This window comes from Dermochelys coriacea, chromosome 2 (assembly GCF_009764565.3).
Source record: "Dermochelys coriacea isolate rDerCor1 chromosome 2, rDerCor1.pri.v4, whole genome shotgun sequence".
NCBI classification, from domain to species: domain Eukaryota; kingdom Metazoa; phylum Chordata; order Testudines; family Dermochelyidae; genus Dermochelys; species Dermochelys coriacea.
Window position 1 is genome coordinate 39,640,710 of NC_050069.1, and position 26,950 is coordinate 39,667,659.

The 26,950-nt window shown below is 37.9% G+C and overlaps 1 protein-coding gene across 11 annotated transcripts in view; it reads right to left on the reverse strand.

The window, feature by feature from the left end:
- The window catches only part of SPAG1 (sperm associated antigen 1), a 70,090-nt gene that overhangs the window by 37,511 nt on the left and 5,629 nt on the right, over positions 1-26,950 (reverse strand). For 5 of the 11 annotated variants that reach the window (XM_043507510.1, XM_043507515.1, XM_043507516.1 and 2 more), the window contains 9 exons: positions 25,488-25,549; positions 20,775-20,893; positions 18,759-18,876; positions 16,452-16,582; positions 15,590-15,696; positions 11,683-11,845; positions 3,616-4,035; positions 3,109-3,208; positions 62-214 (listed from right to left, as the gene is read on the reverse strand). In XM_043507510.1, the coding sequence (XP_043363445.1) occupies positions 62-214; positions 3,109-3,208; positions 3,616-4,035; positions 11,683-11,845; positions 15,590-15,696; positions 16,452-16,582; positions 18,759-18,876; positions 20,775-20,893; positions 25,488-25,549 (1,373 nt within the window). Of the gene's footprint in view, positions 1-61; positions 215-3,108; positions 3,209-3,615; positions 4,036-11,682; positions 11,846-15,589; positions 15,697-16,451; positions 16,583-18,758; positions 18,877-20,774; positions 20,894-21,361; positions 21,415-25,487; positions 25,550-26,950 lie in introns of those variants that run through there. The other 6 variants (XM_038391876.2, XM_043507514.1, XM_043507518.1 and 3 more) reach the window with 5 other exon arrangements.

Genomic DNA, 26,950 nt, shown 5'->3' on the forward strand with positions numbered 1-26,950 from the left:
TAAAATCCTATTTTTTCATTCAGCATCTTATAAGAACACAAAAGTCACAAATTGAGGTTACCTATTAACACTGTCATTTGCTGCCTGGATTCCACTGTCTATCTGTAGAACCATTTTATAATCAACATATGCCTTGCGATATTGCTCTATGGACTCATATGCCGTTGCCCGTCGCAGAAGAGGTTTGAGGGAAAATGGATGAAGTTCCAGAGCTCTTGAGAATACAAAAGAAAAAAGATTACAAGCAGTGCAGGGCTGAAAACTAAGAATTGTTATGTAAATCTAATGAAGCTATCCAATGAAATAAAAGAACTATACATAGTACGTCCATTATTTCATTTTGGGGTTATCTTGACAAAATAGGAAAGCAGATCTGGAGTGGTTTATTACCAACTAAAAAGAACCTCCGAAATGGGAATGTAGCCATGTATATGCTAGTATATTTTATTACAATGTATTCAACTTAAATTTGTTAACTCAGTCTGGTAACCTACTTCCTCCACAGTGAACACATTTAAGGCCCATGATACTTAAAAGCATCTTAATGTGGTTTTTCTGCTTAATCTTAATGGGATGATTATTCTGTTTAAGTGGTGCTTAGATCTGTGTGGATCTCAAACTTATGCTTGTTCTGTCTGCTTGTTCCTCTAATAGCTTTCAGTTCCTCCGTAGTTGTAAAACATGAAGAAAATATTTAGCAATATACAAGCAGTACAATAATAATACTATATATTTACAATACAACAATACAATACAATACAGTAATAACAATAATACAAGCAGTACAACACTGCCTGTTGGCTGTGATCAACTGAAGCTAGCATACAAGGAAAAAACAGACTGTTTTGACAGGATGTCTCCCAGATGCCACTGCTGCTAATAAAGTCAGGCAGCAAGCTCAGTCTCTAGGGTAGCACACTGAGCACTACTTCTAAACTACATGGACTGCTCCAGTGACATGATGGGCTCACAAAAGCACAAAATGCCCATGAAAGTATTATTATTTAAAAAGTGTCTTTTGTTAATGGAACAGTAGGAGTATTGCGATTTAGAGGATTCTAGGCAGCTAGATGTTAGGATACGTAGTCCTGTATATATCTAAATAATGAAGACAGTTGTGTTTAAAAGCTTCCAAGATCTCTTCTACTGCTAAGTACAGTTTAGAATAGCAATTATGCATCATTCCGTAGTACTTACCAAGGCTCAACTACTGCTCTTAACTTTCTTTTAACCTTGAAAACACTAACTAATTTTCAGGTTCATAACACCTAGAAATTTGGTGCGATCTAAAGGGTAGATACAAAGTCAGATGGAAGGGGTGCATTTCTTGGGGACTACCAGCATCTGGGAGCTGAAGCTAGCCAGCAAGCATTTCCAGGGTATAGTTGGAGGGTAATGTTAGTCAGGTGACAGGTTATGCCATAGCAGTAATATGGGGAAGTGAAAGCTAGTATAAGGGAGCTACATCCTGCCTTCCACAGACAAAGGGTAAGTTACACCAAACCAAGGCCCTTATGCGGAAGAGGAGCTAAGAGAATTCCTGGAAGCCTCTCAAGAAACAAATACTAAAAGACAAAAGTGTAAAACTTTTTTGGGGTTTGTTTTTTGTTTTGTTTTTTACATCAAGAATACAAGCACTATGCCATCCCTGGCCTTGCTGAAGTCAATCATTATTAAACCTTACCCATTTCTGTTGTGCTGCCTACAGCAAATCTAGTGGACATGTACATATTTGTTTAATACTGTTTCTATTTCCGATTCTTCCTAACTTCTGTCTAATTTGTTGTGTCTGCTCATTATGGCAGAAACCATATCTCTCTGTCTATACAGAAAGTGTATAGCATATTATGGGTAGTACCATAAATTAATATTATACTGATGATGATGACGATATAGGTTTCCACTTAGAGAGAATACAAAACATAGGTTCACAGTATTGTTTTCAATGGTAGAGTTATATTCAAAGAAACAGAACAAGCAATTTATTGCTATAATTTTGTAACTTTATTTGGTCAGTAAACGTCTGTCTTTTTCAACTATCTTATATCAACAAAGTTTAAATTATGGAGAGTATTAGAAAGTATATAAAAAACCTGCTCAATCTTAGAAAACTCCTAAAGCAGATGGTAGACTATATGCAATATGTTAGCAGCTTAATTAATAAAAATTCAAAGCTAAATCTATATTATTATATCCAGTTATTAATATTTTTATACTCTAGTTGTGTGTGTGTGTGTGTGTCACATTCTGGGGTGCAATCCATACCAGTGAAGAGTTCTGTCACCTCTTATCCTGTAACCCCAAGTGCCTCACAATGCCTTGTTACTATGACTCTCTGCCTGGGACACCCACTGTAAGCAACAAACATGCACTCACGTCTACATATTGGGAAGCCCAGGTCCAATGCTTTGGATCCTGGAGCCTGCCTGGTAAGGCAACTCCATGCTCTCCACAAGTCTGGATTGCACTCCAGAACATTACAGCCGGGCATTACATGGGAGCTCTGACCGTATGGTATCCTGTTTAACCCCTAAAGCCTTACACTCAATCACTGCTTATGAAATTCAACAGAAATTTTAGGAAAAACAGCAATACTTAAAAAAAAAAATGTGGGTTTTTTGGCAGGGGGATTGAGAGTACCTGACCTTCAGCCAATGGTGCCCTACAACAATGCACCATAAGTAGACAGCAGAATTCTAGCTGAGTTTCTGAACACAATTGTAACACAGATTGTGAATATGTTGAGTGTACATGCAAAACAATTTCTACTGTAAACATGCTTAAAAATGGTTTCAAACAAGGTAGAGCCTGTTTTCATTTAACGTTAACATTTTGTTCATTTAAGCCTTCCATGCATTTCTATGTACATTTGGGAAGATTTAATTGTCTTTACACATCAACTTATACAATATTCTTAAAATTACCTCTCCCCTAGTAGTGAGTGATTCATAACATTTTAACAGATAAAAATTCCTGTCAATATGACAAGGAACTAGCCCTTCCTTAGAATGACTCAGTTAAATTAGTATTTTAATAATGAGAAACCAATTAAAAATGTTTAATCATCAATAGGAATGTTGTTTCCCTACAAGAAAGAGAGTTGTTTACCTGTTACAATCTTGAATGCAGTCACTGCAGTTGCCTTCTTTAAGGTAACATGCTGCTCTATTTGAATACAAGATACTTAGATCATCTCGACTTTGTACTCCTAAAATTATATGCAAGTATAATGAAAGTTCATTATTTAAATATCATTGAATTAGAATAAAAAAAAGACTATAGTATGTTCTGAGTTACACTGCACTGCTGCAGTTTGCTGATGATGCAAAGCTTCAAGGAGCTTTTTATTCAGTATGTCACCTACAATGCATATAATTATTCTAGTACATAAACATATGCAAACATCCCTGTCACTAAGAATTATCAATCTTTCTATTCATTTCACTCTACTGTACTTTGTGAGACTCATTTTGTAAACTGACTATTATTCATCACAAAGGAATATACAGCCTATCAGTTTCTGTCAGAAATCTGTGGATAGGCTATGATGATTAAATTGTGGTTCTTTTAACAATAATAGCAATTCTACTCTTTTTATAAGGTATCACAACTCACCTAAATTGATGACATTTTCAATTGCCTCTGAGTACCTCAGCACAGCCTCCCCAAACTGTCCATTCTTAAATAACTCATTTCCTTCACTTTTCAGTTTTGCTGAAGTAGGAGGAAGCAAATTAGAAATGCTTTTCCCAGCTGATGACGATTCTGTCCCATGTGAACTCGAGGTTTCCTTCTTTACATCATTGCTTTCATTCTTTTTTTTACCATTTAGATAACCATTAACTTCACCTTCATGGTCTGGTAAATGTTCAATTGTCTTTTTCTCGGAAATGCCTTTTTTTACTCTATTCTCAGTGTATTCACTGTGCTTCTGCATCTCTGACTTACAGCCATCTCCTTTGTTGGAAAACTTTTTTTGTACATTCCCCATTTCACTTTTAGTTGGAATCTCGCCTCCAAGCAGTACACCAGTTTCTACAAGGAAGTTAATCAGCTAGGTCAGAGTTTGCATCACTGGAAGGAACTATTGTAAAGGCAATGGAGGATGTATATCAAAGTCCACAGCATAAAATACTTCAAGAGTCTTCCTTTATAAAAACTGATTTGCCACAGAAAACACTCAGAATACAGATTAATTTCGAGTAACAAACAGTTTGCCATACATAGTAAGAACGTAATACTTTTTCTTGTCAAATCTGTTTTCTCCTGGCTGAAGAACAACTTATAGCACCCCCCCCCTTTTCTTACGTTATGGAATGGTACAGAATTTACCTTGAATTTAACCACTTAAATACTGAATGTTAAATAAAAAGCTGACACTTTAATTTACATGAAAATGCAGATTTACATGGTTTCAATCAGCAAATCACAATTACTTGTCATGTTAGAATTAATACATCAGCAGCAAATTAAATTGTTTTACTAATAATTCATGAGAGAATATTACAGCTATCAAGCGATCAAAAAAATTAATTGCGATTAATCGCACTGTTAAACAATAATAGAATACCATTCATTTAAATATTTTTGGATGTTTTCTACATTTTCAAATATATTGATTTCAATTACACAGAATACAAAGTGTACAATGCTCACTTTATATTTATTTTTTACTACAAATATCTGCACTATAAAATACAGTGTTTCAATTCACCTCATACAAGTACTCTAGTGCAATTTCTTTATCATGAAAATTGAACTTACAGTTGTAGAATTATGTACAAAAAAACTGCATTCAAAAATAAAACAATGTAATACTTTAGAGCCTACAAGTCCACTCAGTCCTACTTCTTGTTCAGCCGTTCACTCAGACAAACAAGTTTGTTTATATTTTTAGGAGATAATGCTGCCAACTTCTTTTTTACAATGTCACCTGAAAGTGAAAACAGGTGTTCGCATGGCACTGTTGTAGCTGGCGTCCCAAGACATTTACGTGCCAGATGCACTACAAAATCATATGTCCCTTTATGCTTTGACCACCATTCCAGAGTATATGCATCCATGCTGATGACAGTTTCTGCTCAATAACGATATAAAAAAGTTTTCAGAGTAGCAGCCGTGTTAGTCTGTATTCTCTAAAAGAAAAGGAGTACTTGTGGCACCTTAGAGACTAACAAATTTATCTGAGCATAAGCTTTCGTGAGCTACAGCTCACTTCATCGGATGCATTCAGTGGAAAATACAGTTAGGAGATTTATATACATAGGGAACATGAAACAATGGGTGTTACCATACACACTGTAATGAGAGTGATCACTTAAGGTGAGATATTACCAGCAGGAGAGCGGGGGGGTTGGAGTGGGAGAAACCTTTTGGAGTGATAATCAAGGTAGGCCATTTCCAGGAGTTGACAAGAACGTCTGAGGAACAGTAGGGGGTGGAATACACATGGGAAATAGTCCACACAAGAGATCCACTTCCTGGACACTACGGTGCTAATAAGCAATGGTCACATAAACACCACCCTATATCGGAACCTACTGATCACTATTTCTACCTACATGCCTCCAGCTTTCATCCAGATCACACCACACGATCTATTGTCTACAGCCAAGCTCTACGATACAACAGCATTTGCTCCAACCCCTCAGACAGAGACAAACACCTACAAGACCTCTATCAAGCATTCTTACAACTACAATACCCACCTGCTGAAGTGAAGAAACAGATTGACAGAGCCAGAAGAGTACCCAGAAGTCACCTACTACAGGACAGGCCCAACAAAGAAAATAACAGAACGCCACTAGCCATCACCTTCAGCCCCCAACTAAAACCTCTCCAACGCATCATCAAGGAGCTACAACCTATCCTGAAGGACGACCCATCACTCTCACAGATCTTGGGAGACAGGCCAGTCCTTGCTTACAGACAGCCCCCCAACCTGAAGCAAATACTCACCAGCAACCACACACCACACAACAGAACCACCAACCCAGGAACCTATCCTTGCAACAAAGCCCGTTGCCAACTCTGTCCACATATCTATTCAGGGGACACCATCATAGGGCCTAGTCACATCAGCCACACTATCAGAGGCTCGTTCACCTCCACATCTACCAATGTGATATATGCCATCATGTGCCAGCAATGCCCTTCTGCCATGTACATTGGTCAAACTGGACAGTCTCTACATAAAAGAATAAATGGACACAAATCAGACATCAAGAATTATAACATTCAAAAACCAGTTGGAGCACACTTCAATCTCTTTGGTCACTCGATTACAGACCTAAAAGTGGCAATTCTTCAACAAAAAAACTTCAAAAACAGACTCCAATGAGAGACTGCTGAATTGGAATTAATTTGCAAACTGGATACAATTAACTTAGGCTCAAATAGAGACTGGGAGTGGATGGGTCATTACACAAAGTAAAAGTATTTCCCCATGTTTATTCCAACCCCCACCGCTCCTCAGACATTCTTGTCAACTGGTGGAAATGGCCCACCTTGATCATCACTACAAAAGGTTCCCCCCCCCGCCCTCCTGCTGTAATATCTCACCTTACGTGATCACTCTCGTTACAGTGTGTATGGTAACACCCATTGTTTCATGTTCCCTATGTATATAAATCTTCCCACTGTATTTTCCACCGAATGCATCCGATGAAGTGAGCTGTAGCTCACGAAAGCTTATGCTCAAATAAATTTGTTAGTCTCTAAGGTGCCATAAGTACTCCTTTTCTTGATACAAAACAGCGTGGATCAATGCATGTTCATTTTCATCATCAAAGTCAGATGCCATTAGCAAAAGGCTGATTTTCTTTTTTGGTGGTTTTGGTTCTGTAGTTTCGACACTGGACTGTTGCTCTTTTAAGACTTCTGAAAGCATGTTCCACACCTCCTCCCTCTCAGATTTTGGAAGGCACTTCAGATTCTTAAACCTTGGGTCGAGTCCTTTAGCTATCTTTAGAAATCTCACATTGGCACCTTTTTAGCATTTTGTCAAATCTGCTGTGAAAGTGTTCTTAAAATCAAATATGTGCTGGATCATCATCCGAGACTGCTATAACATGAAACATATGGCAGAATGCGGGTAAAACACAAAGAGCAGGAGACATACAATTCTCTCCCAAGGAGTTCAGTCACAAATTTAATTAACTCATTTTTTTAATAAGCGTCATCAGCATGGAAGCATGTCCTCTGGAATTGTGGCTGAAGCACGAAGGGGCGTACAAATATTTAGCATATCTGGAATATAAATACCTTGCAACACCAGCTACAAAAGTGCCATGCGAACGCCTGTTCTCATTTTCAGGTGACATTGTAAATAAGAAGCAGGCAGCATTATCTCCTGTAAATGTAAACAAACTTATTTGTCTTAGCAATTGGCTGAACAAGAAATAGGACTGTGTGGACTTGTAGGCGCTAAAGTTTTACATTGTTTTGTTTTTGAGTGCAGTTATGTAACAAACAAACAAAAAAATCTACATTTGTAAGTTGCACTTGCACAATAAAGAGATTGCTCTACAGCAGTGGTTCCCAAACTTGTTCCGGCACGGCTCGCCAGGGGCTTTCCCTGCACAAGCGACAGAACAAGTTTGGGAACCACTATTTTACAGTCCTTGCATGAAATTAACTGAAAAATATTTCTTTTTTTTGTCATTTTTACAGTGCAAATATTTGTAATAAAAACATAAAGACAGCTTTGTACACTTTGTATTCTTTGTTGTAATTGAAATCAATATATTTGAAAATATACAGAAAAACATCCGAAGTATTTAATGAATTTCAATTGGTATTTTATTATTGTTTAACAATGGGATTAAAACTGCGATTAATCATGATCAATTTTTTTTAATTGCAATTACTTTTTTTGAGTTAATCGCGCAAGTTAACTGCGATTGACACATCTAGAATATATATATCTACCCATCAGAAGTCCCCGTAAATAACATGGAAAGGAGAAATTTTTAATTCGTCTTCTTGTAATATATCAATATTGCTCAAGAAAAAGGTTTCATATGAAATATAAACATAAGGACAAAGCATAGACTTATATGAGTTCAGATTAAAGGCAGACAATGAAAATTAACCCTAAAATAAGCTTTAAACAATGTCCCAGAAGATAAGAAAATCCACAAAATCACTGTATCAGATGTAACATTAGACAAATCCCTCATCTATCAGAATGGCCTATCACCATAGTATGTAGGTATTTAATTTTATTCATTAGAGGTGGTTTTGGAAAAAAATTGATAAACTAAACAGTAATAAATCACCAAGACCAGATGGTATTCACCCAAGAGTTCTGAAGGAACTCAGATATGAAACTGCAGAATTACTAACTGTACTTTGTAAACTATCATTTAAATCAGCTTCTGCACCAAATGACTGGAGGACAGCTAATGTGATGCCAATTTTTAAAAAGGACTACAGAAGTGATCCTGGCAATTACAGGCCAGTAAGCCTGACTTCAGTACCAGGCAAACTGGTTGAAACTATAGTAAAGAACAAAATTGTCAGACACATAGATGAATATAATTTCTTTGGGAAGAGTCAACATGGTTTTTGTAAAGGGAAAATCATGACTCACCAATATACTAGAATTCTTCGAGGGAGTCAATAAGCATGTGGACAAGGGGAATCCAGTGGATATAATATACTTAGATTTTCAGAAAACCTTTGACAAGGTCATTCACCAAAGGTCTTAAGCAAAGCAATCTGTCATGGGTTAAGAGGGAAAGTCCTCTCATGGATTGGTAACTAGCTAAAGGATAGGAAACAAAAGGTAGGAATAAATGATCAGTTTTCAAAATGGAGAGTGGTAAATAGTGGTGTTTCCCAGAGGTCTGTACGGGGACCAGTCCTATTCAAAATATTCACATGTGATCTGGAAAAAAGGGGTAAACAGTGAAATGGCAAAATTTGCAGATGATACAAAACTATTCAAGACATTTAAGACCCAGGCAGACTGCAAAGAGCTACAAAAGGCTCTCTCAAAACCGGGTGACTGGGCAACAAAATGCCAGATGAAATTAAATGCTGGTAAATACAAAGTAATGCACATCGGAAAACATAATCCCAACTATACATATAAAATGATGGGGGCTAAATTAATTGTTACCACTCAAGAGACGACCTTGGAGTCATTGTGGATAGTTGTCTGAAAATATCTACTCAACGTGCAGTGGCAGTCAAAAAAAACCAGACTGTTGAGAATCATTAAGAAAGGGATAGATAAGATGGAAAATATCATATTGCCTCTATATAAAACCATGGTACGCCCACATCTTGAATACTGCATGCAGATGTGGTTGCCCCATCTCAAAAAAGATATATTGGAATTGGAAAAGGTTCAGGAAAGGGCAACAAAAATGATTAGGGGTATGGAACGGTTTCCGTATGAGGAGTGATTAATAAGACTGTATTCACAAAAAGAACAGGAGTACTTGTGGCACCCTAGAGACTAACAAATTTATTTGAGCATAAGCTTTAGTGGGCTACAGCCCACTTCATTGGATGCACAGACTGGAACTTATAGTAAGAAGATTTATATATATATTACACACACACAGAACATGAAAAGTTGGAGTAAGAGGCTAATTAATTAAGATGAACTATTATCAGCAGGAGAAAAAAACTTTTATAGTGATAATGAAGTTGGCCCATTTAGACAGTTGACAAGAGGATGTGAGGATACTTAACATGGGGAAATAGATTCAGTAAGACTGGGACTTTTCAGCTTGGAAAAGAGATGACTAAGGGGAGATTTGAGGTCTATAAAAATGATGAGTGAAGTGGAGAAAGTAAATAAGGAAGTGTTATTTACTCCTCATAAAACGAGAACTAGGGGTCACCAAATGTTCTGTTCTGTTTATTCCCCCTGGGGCACCTGGCATTGCCTACTGCTGGAAGACAGGATACTGGGCTAGATGGACCTTTGGTGTGACCTAGCATGGCTGTTCTTATGTTCTAGGAATTTTGACCCTTGAAAATATCAATAAAGGCAACTGTACCCTCTAATCATTTTTTGTGCCTTGGTACCATCAGACTAGATGCTGGGTTTTCCTTTTATCTTAACTGACATGCAGAGGTGCCACAGGAATTTTTTATGCCCCCATATCTTTAAGTATTGATTCCCGATTATGCACACTAGTCAATATTTCAGAAGATTATATGAAAACACAATCTATAATGCCTAAGTTGTTCCTGACTTAATTTTTTTTAAATTACCTAAATCAAACCAGACAAGACTGGAGTAATCAAAATACAGAAGAGATCATTTAATTTGCCATCAGCCCAAACCTAGAGCATTTTATGTACTCTCTAATAAGAAGAGAGGAAAATACCAATTCTTAAATCTGATGCAGGAATCCAGGCAGTAGAGAACTGGGGAAGATTCTATGCAGAAGTTCTACAGTAAAACAGAAAGAGACACAGACTAGCTTTGGGATAATTCTTTTTTCCCTGTTCTAATAAAGTTTCTTGTTCAGCATCAGAAGAAAGTGACTCTTTCTGGGATTCTTTACCATTGTCATACAACACCTGGCAGCGGAGACAGGAACCAAGATACCAATCTTGCAGAACTTGGTGAACACCCAAGATGCCATATGCAAAGCAAAAGCAGGAATAACAGATGAGCTAGAATAGCAGATACTTCATATCAGTTATGTGCAGTGTTGTTTAACCATGTTGGTTCCAAGATATTAGAGAGACAAGGTGGCTGAAGAAATATCTTTTACTTGACCAACTTCTGTTGGTGAGCTTATCTCTCTCATCAGCAGAAGTTGATCCAATAAAAGATACCACCACATCCACCTTGTCTCTCTTTTATATCAATTGTTATTTTCAGACTGTGGAAGACAATATTCTGAGGATGAAGAGCACAAAATCAGTTCTGAGGAAAGATTATAGCATTTGGGATCACCTTGAAAAATATGATCCTACACAAATGACAGCCTGTGTCCTAGTCATGGGAATGGAGACAATTGCAGTCTTTCCTCCTAAACTGCACTAAGGAAGAGTTATTATTAACATTTATATTGTAGTAGTGCTTAAAGGCCATAACCAGGTGGACCCCACTGTGCGAGGCAAGGTACAAACAAATAATAAATTACAGTTCCTGTGCCAGTTTACAATCTAAAAAAGATACAAGATACAATAGGTTGATGAGATGAACAAATGCATTGGAATGGGGGAGACAAAAAAAATATACTGGGTAAATGAGGGCTAAATGACCTGCTACAAGACATTTCCATTTAACCCTTTTAACTCTGTCTATTATTCGAAACTCCAACAGGAAAGCAACAAGTTCTCACAGTAAAATACTTGCAAGAAGGATCTCAGACTGGGCAGAGAGAGAATTCAGACATGGCATAAAGGCCTAAAAAGGGAGGATATGGAGGTGCACCATAACATTTAATTGGAGGGCTGCGTCCTTCTCAATTATCAAGAACCAAGGAGTCCAGGGTAATGGAAAGCATTACTGGAAGGAAATGGGGTAACAGTCCTAAAAACAGTGGGAAAAATAAATTAAAGCTGGTTCTGTGGCCTTAGGTGCCACTGCAAAGTTAGAAAAAAAAAATAGGCTAAAGATACAGTGAGAGTTGGTTCACACTGCTTAAAAACCTTCAAATTGTCAAGATCGGTATCCCAGGTAACAAATATATAGACAAACATTACTTTTATCTCCACTGCCACTTTCATGTTCTTCTCCATTTCCTCCTCTTTCTTCATCACCATCCGACTCCTCTGTATCTTGAATAAGTATTCTTTTTCCTTTGGTATGAGTCTCAGATACAGGCTCTAAATCTTTCAGCTTCTGCTCAATATCGGACAGATTTTTCTGCAGTGTAGCAATAACAGTAATTTTAAAAGTCTTAAAAAAATTAGCATTTAGATAGTGTTTTACCTTTGCAAAACACTTTCCATTGTCTAAATAATGCCTACAACACACCTCTGAAGTAATTACTCAGTATTACCTTAAAAATAAAAAAATAGAGATAGGTTGAATGACTTCCAAGACTATATAGTGAGTCAGTTTCAGAACTGGAATTAGGATTAAATTGTTTCCGACTCCCCATTCCAATGTTATATATCCAATGCCTACTGCATATACATAATTATACAAATCCATAGGTACCATTTGTTAATAAATTCTTTGGAACGTAGATTGTGCCTGCCTATCTCTGTGTGTAGGCAGTGCAACCCTGACAATGGAACCAACTGGCACAGTCTACAAGGACAGAGACTAACAAATTTAAAGCCTAAAAACAATGGATTACTATACTAGAACTTTAGACAAGGCGTAAAAATAATTTAATCAAAATCCACAGTATGGAGAGCCCAATGTCTGCTACGGACTTTTCTTTTCTTTTAAAATAGTTAAACTAATGGCTAGGTCCAACCATAGGAAATGATAATTTCTTGCAGAGTCTAGTAGAAGCACACTGCTGATTGATGAAAAGTTATGCTGGTCTTATAAGAGCTACAATTCTCCCATTTATTTCATTATCATAACCATATGAAAAATACCAGAGGAATTCTAAAGCTGCTAAATTCTGTTTGTAAAAAGCTTCTAAAAGGCCAGATTTGACATATGTCCTAGAGGTTACAGCTAATTATTAGAATTCAAGAAGAACTTTGTTCCAGTTATCAAATGAGTCACTAATTGCATACTCTCAGGCAAGCCGCTTAATCAACCCAATTGTAAAACTTGCTAAAGCAAGACTTCTTTGCAAAGCAAACGCTGCATTCAAGTAGAGCTATCCTGAGCATATATTTTCTTCAACCTACCATACACATTCGGAAATTGCCAGAGGAGAATGCCCCTTTGTGGATTACACACATTTTTGACTACACACTCACTCTCTACATTAAGTCTCTAACAAAGAAAAATAAGAGAAAGTGTGTTTTCAAAAGAAAAAACATAACACCTTATTCTGCTAAAGAAATAAGTGCAATATCCCCCTCTTTCTAATATTTAATGCACTTTTAACTTCTGATGTTTAAATGGTGCTGTTAAGCAAAGTAGAAACAACTTTATTTGAGATGAACTTGTGATTTACCAGATATCTAAATGACAACTTGATGTCACCATTACCACACAAACAAAAATAAAATCTGGCAAAAAGTTTGCCAGAAAATTGCATTTTCAATCATTTGCCACGTTCCTATTTAATCCTAAGAAAACATTACTGTATTACTGTGGAGATTTGTGATAGTAACTCCTCACTTAGCGTTGTTAACATTGTTCTGTTGTTACATCGCTGATCTATTAGAGAACATACTCCTTTAAAGTTGTGCAATGTTCACTTATAACATAATTTTGCTGGTGTGGGGTTAGAAGTAGGATGGGCTGCCAGCCCCCCTATTAGCTCCCCTCCACACACACTCCCCCAGTGCCTCCCTCCTGTGGCCCTGCGCCTCCCCCATCCTGAACGCGGCAAAACAGCTGTTTCGCTGTGTTCAGGAGGCTCAGGGAGGGAGGGGGCACTGCTCCGCGGGTCCCACCAGTGGGCAGGAGGCACAGAGGTGGAGGGGAGCTGATGCAGGGCTGCCGGCCCACCCTGGTTCCAAGCCCCCACCCGCTAGCTATGACAGGCTGCTCTTCCAGAGAATCCTGCAAGTAGTGCACAAAGTACCGTACTAGCAGGCAATGAAAAAAAGTTTCCCTGGAGCCTAACCCCCACATTTACATTAATTCTTATGGAGAAACTGGATTCACTTAACATCGTTTCCCTTAGTCGCATTTTTCAAGAACATAACTACAACGTTAAGCGAGGAGTTACTGTCATGAGATTGAAGCACAACAGAACCTTGCTAATTTGCACTGACAGTTAGTCACGGCACTCAAGCCAACAGCCTCCTGGTATACACAAGACAACTGCAGGCTGGGTATTGACAGTGAAGGAACTTCAGTTCTTGAGCAAAACTTCCTACCTTGGTCCAACAAAACCCATCGTTTGTTGACTTCAAGGGCATAATGGCAAGGACAATCTATTCTTTGGGACTTTGGAGACAGGAGTGGTTAACTGTTATGGATTTATTCTGTAAGTTTTATATGTTTTCATACTGTGCATGAATCTAGGGCCTGATCTTGTGCGGTTGCAAAGTAACCTGGTGCTCTCCACACCCATAAAAGCCAATGGGAGTTGAGGCTTCTCAACACATCTCCAGAGGTGCTCGGAACCTTACAGGACGATCAGAATATTAAAGCCTATAAAAATAACTGGAAACTCCTTATTTTGGTAAATTAGTAAGTAAAATTAAACCAGGAGATATGAAATCTTAGTAACATCAGATCTAGCCACAGTTGTTTCTACCAAATCTTTACTGAGAAGAAGAGGAAGATTGTATTTCATACACACAATGGCAGAGAAAGCAGAACAGTAAAGTGTGAATTGCTTAGGTTTAATTTACACGGTTATTTATAATTCCTAGTAAAATGTAAATATTAATAATGGTAAGGAGACAAGATAACAAGCTTTAGTTTTTGGAAAAAACTCTCAGAAATGATTCAGCAATGCCTCCTCTACAACTGACTATATCAGAGGTTCTCAAACCGTTATCTGTGGACCATGATCCATTCAGGTGGTCCATGGATAGTTCCCTCTAAGGTGCACACCTGGGTGGCCGCACACAAGAGAATGAAGGGCCAACCACCTAATTAGTGGAGCTGTGCAGGCGTGGCTCCACTAATTAGGTGCCTGGACCCTGGACAAGATGCATATATAAGGTGAGGTGGTGGCCTTGGGGGGAATAGGGGGTAGGGGGAATTTGGGACGTGAAGGGCTGCAGCGGCCAGAGAAAGAAGCAACTTTCTCCAGCCCCAGCTCAGGGGCTGCCGTGGCGGGGGAAAGAGGGAGAGACCCCCCCACTCCTTGGTTACCATGCTGGGGGAGAGAGGACACATCCATTACATTAGAAAGGTAAGACTACTGAGGTAAGACTACTGATATTAAAATATGAGTTGTGTGCTGTTATTTGTAAAACAAAAAAACATTATTATTATTAAGTTTTCTTTTTATATAGCGCTTTTATCCAAAGCACTTTACAATAGTTAGCTAATGGTACAAACAACATTTGGAAAGATCATTAAGTGGTCCGCCGAGATGCTCAGCAACTTTCAAGTGGTTCGCAGAAAAAAAAGTTTTGAGACCCACTGGATTATATGACTAGACACATAAATCAGTCATACATTTTTATTATAATTACCATCTCATCTGTAGTCACAAACAGGATAATATTGTTTAGGATGCATTTTAAAAATAGTCATTTCAAACATGTATTATATATTAACAAGTACTTTAAGCTAGAATCTTTTATGGTTTATATCTCATATTTGCCATTAAAAAAAAGTAGAAGCCCAGACCTCAACATAAAATAAATTCATTCAGAAAAGTGAAGTCAGTGAGCCAAACAGAACTTCAGCGGAGTTTGCCTGAATAAAAAGTGACTAGATATACATCCATGATTATACTACAGTATATCACTTTTATCTTACATCAAACACATAACACAAGCAACATGCATCTTGTTCTATAAACACACCTTTGTTCTAGAAATACACAGAGTTACTTGTATTTACCTTAGCTATGGCATTTTCTGGTTCAACATGTAATACTTTGGCCAAATCCTCTATAGCTGCCTGGTAATTCTGTAGATGCTTGTGTACAGTGGCACGGCGCATAAGAGCTACAAATTAACAAAGAACATACTATTTATATTGTATTGTTCTAAACTATACTGCAGACTACAATTAATTCACATTTAAACAGAGAAAGTACAATGTGAAGTACAAAACAATTCTGCATTAAATTTCATAAAGCCTTGCATCCACTTCATAATGATTATGTATTAAGTTACTAATTTTTTTTTAATCACATCATTTGATATGACATACCCTACATTTATATGGTGATACATGAACTAGCATTCCTCTTAATAATTTTCCAGTCTGTCCCACTCTCTCCATATAAGTTTAGTTACCTATTTACAAATACTTATCTAGTAAGAAAGCATACACCACGCACCTTTCAGTGCTATTTTAATGCAGCTGTTAAGCTTGTTAAAGGAGGTGCTATTCTGTGAATATTAGGACCGTGCACGTCACCAATGTGATGTGGCTAACAATCATCATTTTGAAAGCATGATCTGACCACACACCATCATCCTACTGTTGCTTCAGCCCAATCTTAGAATCTTGGATCAAAGATGGGCAGGACAAACCTGCACAAATCCCCAAACTGCCATTTAAACTAGCATAGGCAGAGCTAATTTGGGACTATTTTTCCCCACATTTGAGGTCTGACAACTGAAGTCAAAGGAAAGATCTCCCATTTATTTCAATGGATGATAAATCAGGCCTGTATTCCCCCCCAATCCCCCACCCTGAAAAAAAGACTTTTCTCTAGAAATAAAATTCTGAGAAACGTTAGTTGACATTTCACCTTTTAGGTTGCCAGGCTCCAAATCTAACACTTTCTCACAATCCTGAAAAGCATTATGCCAGTTTTGAAGTTTGATTTCTGCTTGAGCTCTGTTATTATATGCTGCCACAGTGGGCAATACTGATATGCTCCTGCAAAAGACAAGACAAAGTGAGCTGTATACTAGAAAGAAAAACAAGAGTATACAAAAACTTCATTAAAGTCAGTTTTAAATTGTAAAGAGTTATAATAAAATTAAAATCACTAAGCAATGCAATTTCAACTAGAGGTCTGTGAAACAGTATGCAAGATCAATTTATTTTAAAATCATGGCAACATAGAACTGCACGACAACATGCTCTGTACAAAAGCGATGCATCTCAAAGCAATTTAGAGAACTTTGAGGCTCCTCCTCTCTTATTAAATCTTTCTTGTAAATTATGATGCCCAAACTGAAAACAGAAAGTAGGTTTTATTTTAGAGTGGTAGGGCTGGGTAGATGGTATATAGGAGAAAAAAAAATTGACATGCAGTATAGAATAATCAGGTTATAGTGACCGTATTCTATATAGCTGTACACTAGATAGGACTGTAGTCACTTAAAATTGCTATCAATCCCCTCAAACACATTTTATTCAAATTTTATGAATTTATAAACTTTAGTAAATAATAATTGCCATACTGAATCAGACCAGTAGTCCATTCAGCATACTATCCTGTCTCTGATAGTGGCCAATGCCAGATGTTTCAGATGAAGATGGAAAAAAATAAAAAACTAAACAAAACATTGTGGTCAAATGTGGGGAAGTTTCTTTAACTCTGCAACTTAGCAGGTGGCTCAGGCCCTGAAGAATGAAAGCTTATGTTCCTTCTTAAAAAAAAAAAAATCTTGTATAATGCAACTGTAGATGTTCTTGATATCCATATACCCCAATATACCCCAAAAAACTACATTATAAGAACATTAAGGTTCCAAAGTCAAGCACTCAAAAGATAGAAAACACCAGAATTAAGGTTGCCTGTGTGTCCTCTTCTTTGTATGCATTATAACCACTTTAATTATGTGATCACATACTATTTTTGCCTCAGTGCAAAAGATGAATGATGCTCACCGAATGGGTATTTATTTTTATCCTCCTTATTTCACGTGTAGCTCCACACTTTATTTACTGCACACCATTCTACACTGAATACAGAATTAATTTCCTCATAGGCTTTTCTGTGAGATCATAGCATCTTACTGCTTTATATACATTAACAGATTTATCCTCAACACCCTTGTGAGATGAGGCAGTATTATTATCCAAATTTTACACATGGGGAACTGAGGCACAGAAATTAAGACCAAAATGTCCACAAATTGTTGATATCCAATTTAGGAAGCCTAGGGCCTGATTTTTTTTAATTGCTTACCATTTATTAACACATTATATGTTCAGAGTAGAATTCCCACTGACTTCAGTTGCAGCAGTGAGTGCTCAGCACTTCCACAAATCAGACCTAGGTGTTGCAAGTTGCATACTCACAAAATGAGGAACACACAGTGACCACCTGTGAAAATTTTGGTTTATAGACTTGCTCAGCATCACACACGAAATTTGTGGCAGAGGCAAGGAGAAAGTCCAATTCTCCAGAGTACCATTCAATTGCCTTCACCACAAGATTGTCCTATATCTTTCTGCAGTTTCCCACCATACAACTTTTGTAACAAATGAGGCAGGAGGCCCACAAATAACAACAACTTCATTCATTATACAACAGGATTTATTTCAGAGCATAGTCTATCCTGTGCACTTGAGGAAGAGATCCTGTGGAAACCCAGCATTATTTTGTATCCCAATCTTAATATTTTTGCATTCTTGACCACTACAGATCACCTACAGGATGTTCTAATGGAGCTGTCCACAACAATGTGCTGTCATTTTCCTAAGTAGTTAATACTTACATCAGAACCCAATAGTGTGCATTACTAGTTGAACTTATTCCAATACATAATAGATTGCCTTTATCAACAATGAATTTCATTTGGCACCATGCAGCTCACCTACCTAGTTTTGTGAGGTCTCTCCTCTAGTCTTGAATAACCTAGATAGTTTTGTGTCATCTGCAAATTTTGCCACCTCACTCTTCACCCATTTTTCCTGGTCGCTTATATATCATTAATCGACATGCAGAATCTTGAGATACCCCAATATAAAATCTTTTGCCATTTTAGAAAGTTGATCAGTTGTTGCTTCAACAAGACAGACCCTGAACTAGATTGATATATACATAATATTAATTAATACTTACAAGTTTTAAATAATGGTTCACATGGCATTAACTTACCGAGTGTAATACGTCACTGCTTCTTTATAATCCCCAATGGCAAAGGCTTCATTACCTTTTTCTTTTTCACGATTACCAATAAAATTTCTCTCTTTCTTAGTCATACCTAGAACATAATCTTTAGATATAAAAACAGCTAACTATTAACAGAAGCAAAATATGACATTTTAACATAGAAGTATTTTAATTTAATTATATTGTGTACATTGGTTTAAAAAGTTATAGAGTGGACCACAAGACAACCTCTCTATTAAGACATGGTCCATGTTATAAAAAAGTGTGAAAACTCCTAAAATGAAACAAATAAAGGAAACTTTGTCAGTATGCATATATTTCAGGATAAAAGATTTTTTGTGGATATTTTGTATTCAGCAACGTTCAAGTGACTAGAACACATTTTTCAAGACTGTTCTCAGTGGAAAATTTGTACTGAAATTTTCTAGGATGACAGAGTCCAAGGGCAGACAAAATTGAGTATGCATTAGAAAGGTAATACTTGAAAAATCTGTGCCTCTTGGCAGCATTTGAAACAAGACTTAAGACCCTTGCCATCCCTCCATGTCACCAATAAATTCTTAGTTGCTTATACTAGAGTTTAATTAAGTAAATAAAGTGAGCATTGGAATGCCTTATAACAAGTTCTCTCTGTATATACACATTATATATAACAAGCAGGAAACAATGGGCTTAGTGTCTTTGCAATTTTCTTCCATTATGAATTATTAAACACACAGTATAATTTATTCAAAACATTAAACTGATTTTTAAGCTATTTCTATTTCAAATAGTCTTCTCTGCCAAAAGAGAATGTGCTTTCACTTTGATAAGCTAATTACGTAGAAAATCTTTTTCAGCTGAACAATTGATCCTTCTGCAGTTGTAGTAGTTAGCATGTTTGGAATAACTACCACTAGCACGCCAGAAGGATAATTTGTTTGGGCTAAAACCTGTTTTCCGCTTTGCTAGGACAAACTTCTATCAGCTGGCCATCTGAGGAAATGGGTGAACATGTTGAAAGGTGATGGGAAGCCAAGTCATGGGAGGAAGGAAGCTGGATGGTTGAGAAGGAGAACAAAGTTCTCAGCATACTAATTCAGGGTTGATCCAAGCAAGCCTTAAGCTTCACATTAACTTGCAACCATTAATAGACAAAAAGAAAAGGAGTACTTGTGGCACCTTAGAGACTAACAAATTTATTCAGAGGTCCACTGAATGCATCTGATGAAGCGAGCTGTAGCTCACGAAGGCTTATGCTCAAATAAACGTGTTAGTCTCTAAGGTGCCACAAGTACTCCTTTTCTTTTTGCAAATACAGACTAACACGGCTGCTACTCTGAAACCTGTCATTAATAGACAGTAAGCAGAATTAGACTCTCTCACTATTGCATGGTAGGCAATAAGACAGCACGTATATACTGTCCCCAATTATTTTTATTCAGATAATTTAAAGGCAACTGTGGTTTCAATACTCTTTGAAACCATCCTTAAATACCTTAATACCTTTAAACTACATATATACACACACACCCCCCACAACATGCAAGAGCAATGCTACAACAACGAAGTAGTATCAGCATTATAGAAGAAAAATAAAAATCTGCTTCAAGCTTCCACTGGTTTGTTTTTTATAAACAGTAAGAGGAAAGTGATTTTAAGCTCTGTGAAAATATCATAATTACACCCTGATACACTTTATGTTTTGTTTACAATGGGACAAATCAATCTTGATGCTGTATTTTTCTTCAGCATACTCAGCCCCAATTCATAAGCTTTTTCAATAAGCATTATTAGTAGGCATATCACAATTTCTGCAAAATGGCCATTTTCTGGGATGACTTAGTAAGAACATGATTTACTTTCATTTTCTGTGTTGGCTGAAAAAAGCAAGGAAGAGAGATATAGCAAAAGCATATTTTCCCTCTATAATGTTTCTTCAGTTTGCATGAACATTGTACTGAGCAATGTTAATTCTATATATAATCAAAGAAAAGAAAATGATACTAAGTCATCATTTACCTGTTGTCTCTATTTTCTTTTCAATTACAGGTAAATTTGAACTAATATTGAAGCATGCTTTTGAATTATTTTCTTCACAAACCTCATCAACTTTTGAACACTCCTTTTCCACATCAAACCTTAAAAAAATATATATATAAATATATATTTAAAAAAATATATAAAAAAATATATATATAAATCTATATTACATATACACAGCAAAACAAGATTTCTTTACCCACAAAACAACATACTACATTTCAGATATAAACTGAATTGGGTACAAAGATTCTGTCAATCTGTTCAACAACTCAAACTTATTCAGGAAAAAAAACACAATTTTTTTAAACTATTTCTATTTCCTTTGTGTACGTCTTCTTACATGCTGTCCACTCCAAATACTCTTCAAACCCAGTATAGCATTCTAAGAATCAGGCAAAAGTCAAGAAACTGTGTTTTAAAGGGCCAACCCTAAAAAATACTGAGCACTTGTAACTCCCACTGAAGACAACTGGAGTTGAAGGTTCTTTGCATTTCTCAGTAAGACATATAAAGTGATTAAATATTGTAACTGGAAGACCAAAGAGGAAAAAACAGTTACCTACCTTTTCATAACTGTTGTTCTTTGAGATGTGTTGTTCATGTCCGTTCCATTTTACGTGTGCGCGCGCCCACGTGCACAGTTGTTGGAGCTTTCTGCCTTAGCAGTATTTGAAGAGCCAGCTGTGGTTTCCTCTGGAATGGTGCTCCCATGTGGCAGTATATCAGGCACTGCCAGCCCTGCACCCTCTCAGTTCCTTCTTGCCAGCAACTCCAGCAGAGGAGTACGAGGGCAGGAAATGGTATAGACATGAGCAACACATCTCGAAGAACAACAGTCACAAAAAGGTAGGTAACCGTTTTTTCTTCGAGTGCTTGCTCATGTTGATTCCATTTTAGGTGACTCACAAGCAGAATCCACAGAGATGGGCTCGGAGTTCACAGCTTAGCGGCTTGCAGTACTGCCCTACCGAAGCCAGCATCGTCCCGGGCCTGCTGGGTCAGTGCATAGTGGGACAGAAAGATATGGACAGACAACCAAGTGGCCACTTTACAGATGCCCTGGATAGGCACATGGGCCAGAAAGGCTGCTGAAGAGGCCTGCACCCTGGTAGAGTGGGTGGTGATGATCACTGGGGGTGCACCTTCGCTTGGTCATAGCAGAAACTAATGCAGGCAGTGATCCAAGAAGGAATTATTTGAGTGGATACAGGGCAACCTTTCATACTGTCAGCCACAGCGACGAATAATTGCGTCAACTTGACAGGACCAAGCCATTCCATAATGTAAAAGGCCAGAGCCCTCCTGACGTCCAGGGCATGTAGCCTACATTCCTCCTCCTCTGAGTTATGTGGCTTCGGAAAGAAGACCAGTAAGTAAATGTCCTGGCTTAAATGAAACTGAGAGACTACCTTCGGAAGAAAAGCCAGGTGCAGTCTTAGCTGGACCTTGTCCTTGTAGAAAACCGTGTACGGTAGCTCCAAGGTGAGTGCCCGAATCTCAGATATTCGGCAGGCCAACATCACGGCAAACCAGGAACATGACCTTCCAGGAAAGGAGAAGGAGAAAACAGAAAGCCAGAGGCTCAAAGGGAGGACCTGTGAGCTGCGACAGCACCAGATTCAAGTCCCATGGTGGGACGGGGTCCCTGACTTGCATGTAGAGGTGCTCTAGCCCTTAAGGAATCTGGCTGTGATATCCTGAGCAAAAACCAACCTGCCCTCAAACAGCAGGTGAAAGGCTGAGATAGCCACTCAAGATGGACCTTGATCGATGAGAGGGACAAGCCCTGGATCTTAAGATGCAGGAGATAGTCCAGAATAAGCCACAGCAAAGCCAGCTCAGGACGAACACCTTTGTCCGCAATCCAGCAGATGAACCATTTCCACGTGGCCAGGTATGTCGCTCTGGTGGAAGGCTTCCTACTTCCCAACAGGACGTGCTGAACCTCAGCTGAGCACTGCTATTCCTGTGCGTTTAGCCACGCAGCAGTCAGGCCATCAGATGTAACGCCGCAAGGTTGTGGTGCAAAAGACTGCCATGGTTCAGGGACAACAGGTCCAACCTGAGCAGTAGCTGGAACAGGTTCGCCACCGAGAGATCCAGCACAGTGCTGAACCAGTGTTGGCGCGACCATGCCGGTGCTATGAGGATGACGCTCACCCTGTCCTGTTAGATCTTCGTAAGGACCCTGGGTAGCAACGGCACTGGAGGGAAGGCATACATCAAAGCCCCCGACCACAGAAGCAGAAAGGCGTCCGACAGGGATCCTCCGTCCATGCTCCCAATCAAGCAGAAGACGTAGCATTTCGTGTTCTGCTGGGACGCGAACAGGTCCACCTGGGGAGTTTCCCACCTGCAGAAGATGGAACTGACCACCATGGAAGGTGAGTGGCTATGAGATGGATGTTGTGCTGCAGACAGAAGTCCCAGAGCCAGAGGGCTTCCTGGCAGAGGGCAGACAACCTGACTCCGCCCTGTTGATATAGAAGAACGTAGCCGTGTTGTCTGTCAGGACCTTAACAACCCTATCTTGAACCCGAGGTAGAAAGGCTTGGCAGGCTAGTCGAAACACCTTGAGTTCCCTGACATTGATATGCAGGGAATGATCGCGACTGGACCAACAACCTTGAGAGCTGAGAGTGCCCAGGTGGGCTCCCGATCCCAGGTCTGAGGCGTCCGAGACAATGGTCACTGATGAGGCCAGGGCCGCGAAAGAAACACCTTCCAGCAGCAACATGGGATCCTGCCACTAGAGGAAGGATGACAGTAAGCTGTCCGGAATCCTGATCACCAGGTCCATGCTGTGACAAGTGGGGACATAGATCGACACCAGCCACACTTGAAAGTGTCTGAGGCGGAGTCATGCATGCCGTACCATGTAAGTACATGCTGCCAGGTGGCCCAGTAGTCTCAGTAATTTAATTTGGTATACCGCCACATGGGAGCGCCACTCCAGAGGACGCCACAGCCGGCCCTATGGATACCGCTAAGGCAGAAATCTCCGACAACTGTGCACGTGGGCGCGTGCACACCTAAAATGGAATCGAGATGAGCAAGCACTCAAAGAAAAAACAATGTTTCAGCCACCACTCTACAGCTGCTTTCCAGCTGCTTTTCCCAAAGATCTTTTATTAATTAATTTCAAGTAAATGTTACAGTTATAAAATCCAAAAAAAAAAAAAAGAATGCAGTCAAAACCAAGTCAACCACTACCTACAAACAATGAAGACTGTGCTAATTATAGCTGGACAGGAAACAAATGTTTCCATTTGCAAGAATTTTCAAGATTTGGGACAGGAATAAGTTTTTAAATCAAGTCAATCTTGACAATTATTTTGAACCAAAAATTTAAAAAATTCAAAATCAGGTCAATCAAAATGTTTCATTTTGACATTGACCTTTTAAAAAAGTTTTACCTTAAGTTAACTTAAATTTCAAAATAAAATGTCTTTTCAAACTGAAAAATGGAACTTTTTAATTTAGAAAATGTTCAAAATAAGATTTTGGCCATTTGAATCTATTATTTTCCAAATGTTTTCAGAATGAGAAATTCATTAAAACGGGCTCTTTCCCACAAACCCTTTTGGTTTCTACAAATTGGCATTTTTCTGAGGGAAAAAAAAGTGTTCTTGAAAAATTTCCAACCAGCTCTAAATTTAATTACTTTCTGTACACCCAATTAAATTCAAGGATTGGAAGACAGTACAGATAAGTAAAACTGCAATAAATATAAGAGATATTACACTGAAGTATTATAATACATCTTGTATTTTTCAATAAATATAGCAATAAATATAGCAGCTCCTTTCTACTGTGTAGGTCAAGAAAAACAAAAATCACCCACTCCATTTATTCTTATGCAGGTTATTCTGTCCCAAGTTATTTGAAACTTAAAATTGATTGACAAATCATTTTGCCACCGATTAGAGAGCACATGACAAAAGAGTGAATTTCTGTCAAAATTATCTTTTGGCAACATTTTCTAGACCACATGTACACATTAAGGCCCTGTTTTTGTAAACACTTATGCATATAAACACATTTTGTAAGATTAGAGCATTATACAATGGTCAGAAACCGTATAAAGCCCTGCTCCTGCAGCTGACTATGAAGGCAAACTATTGTGCCTGCAGCAAACCTAAGTCTATGAAGTTAATGGAGCTCAGTGCAGGAGCTGGAATCCACCTGCTTGTTGTCATAATGCAGAAATAGGACCTAACGCACACAAACACCACACTGAGGAACATAAAATAAATATCTACTGTTTTGTTTTTAAAATTAAGGTAAAAATCACATATTAATAAAACAAGTAAGGAAATGTAATATCTACCTAGACTTTAAAGTCTTGATGATTAAAAATGAAATTTGAAAATTCACTTACTTATTATTTATGTTGTCTGTTTACTTTCTGATCTACATATTTAGCCTGAACAAATAAAATAGACTTTGCAGCTTCACTTTTTGTTCTCAAGTAGTGGCTCCATGCTACATTGTTTGTATTGTAAAGGGAATTAAAATAAAAACAAGTCTCACCTGTATTTTTATAATTTCAATGCAATATATTATTAGGTGCATGAAACACGTTTTTTTTTTTAAAAATCTAAATTGGTACACATTACTTAGTAGTGTTCTATTAAAAAAAAAGTAAAAAAGTTCAATACAAAATTAAAAGATGACAATTTAACATACTTGTCCCATTCCCTGTAATCTCGTGGTATATTTTTCTTCTTTCTTTGTTTATTTTCTTTGTTCTAAAAGGAAAAGATAGCAGCTGAGAATTCATTGTTTAACAAATTCCCTGATTGGCAGTTTTGCTTTTTGTTCCCATAGTTATTCTCATCTGGGGTCAACACTATTCATGACTGATCTCCAGCATATAGCTGTTTTCAAGACTTTCCTAGTTTTGACTTGTGTTTTAAGGGAAATCTGTTAGGTGTTTCATACACATGATTCCAACGCTATATACTCACTCATGTATCAATCATCAGGTTTTTTTTCAACCTGGAAGTCCTAAACTTAAAACTTAAGGACAAAGCACCCCAAATCACATGGTGAAACCCAAAGAAAAAACTCAGTGAGGTTTCATTTGTGCAGTTATCCCTATATTGTTCCAGCATGAAAAGATGGAAACAGGGTTTGCCCTCTTGTGGAATGAACCAGGGATCCAGCCCCAAACACCCAAGAGCCCCCAATAGACAGGCCCTTGTGCTCTTGGGAACCTAACTCCAACATCCAGAATTGCTGCCTCAACAGAAACACAATATCAGGGACACTTCAGCTGCTGATATCCCAAAACCTACCCTCACATTAACTTTCTTCTGGTAATTGCACTGAATATAGGGGAAACAATTCAGAATCACTGTCATGTACATACACTACTTGAACTGGGCAGGAAACAGTTTTCCTTTCCCATAAACATTTTTGAAATTTCAAAAAAATTTCCCTTTCTGCACTGGGACAAATCTGAGACCTTTCAAAGTTTTTCAAAGCAAAAGAAAGAGACCCCCTAGCCTGAACAGAGACTTGAACCTGGGTTTCCCCCATCCCAGGTGTATACCCTAACCACTGGGCTACTCTGGGGTGGAGATTAATCACTTTGTCCGTCAGTCTGTCTCTCATTTTGACCAGAAACTCCACCATCAACCTGAAAAACCTTTCCTACTAAAAATGCCTCGAAATTGGTTCATTTCCATGAAATGTTTCCATTTAATGAACTGACATTTAAAGGTATATGTGATCACTATGATTGTAATAATTAACTAGTTTGTTAATGCAAATGCATTCTCAGACAATTAATCAATCTAGCAATCACTTAAAGATCCCTTATATATATAAAAGATACAAATCAGAAATTCAAATACTGTTAACATGTAAGAGTTTAGAGTCAGTTGGGTCTATCAATGCTCCAAAATTCTACATGCTGGATGGGAATTAGATAGGATCATTTATGATAGCACCCTAGGATTCAAACATCTCACTGGCAACTTAGATTTTTTTTCTCAATCCATTCTACAGTATTGCACTTTGTAGGGAAATATTTAAATTATTACTTATTGTGTATGTTTTGTGAAGATTTGTTAAATATGTCTTATAATTATATTAGGAAGGTGATGATCTCTAAAAAAGCACTGGAAATAACTCAGGGTATAAAA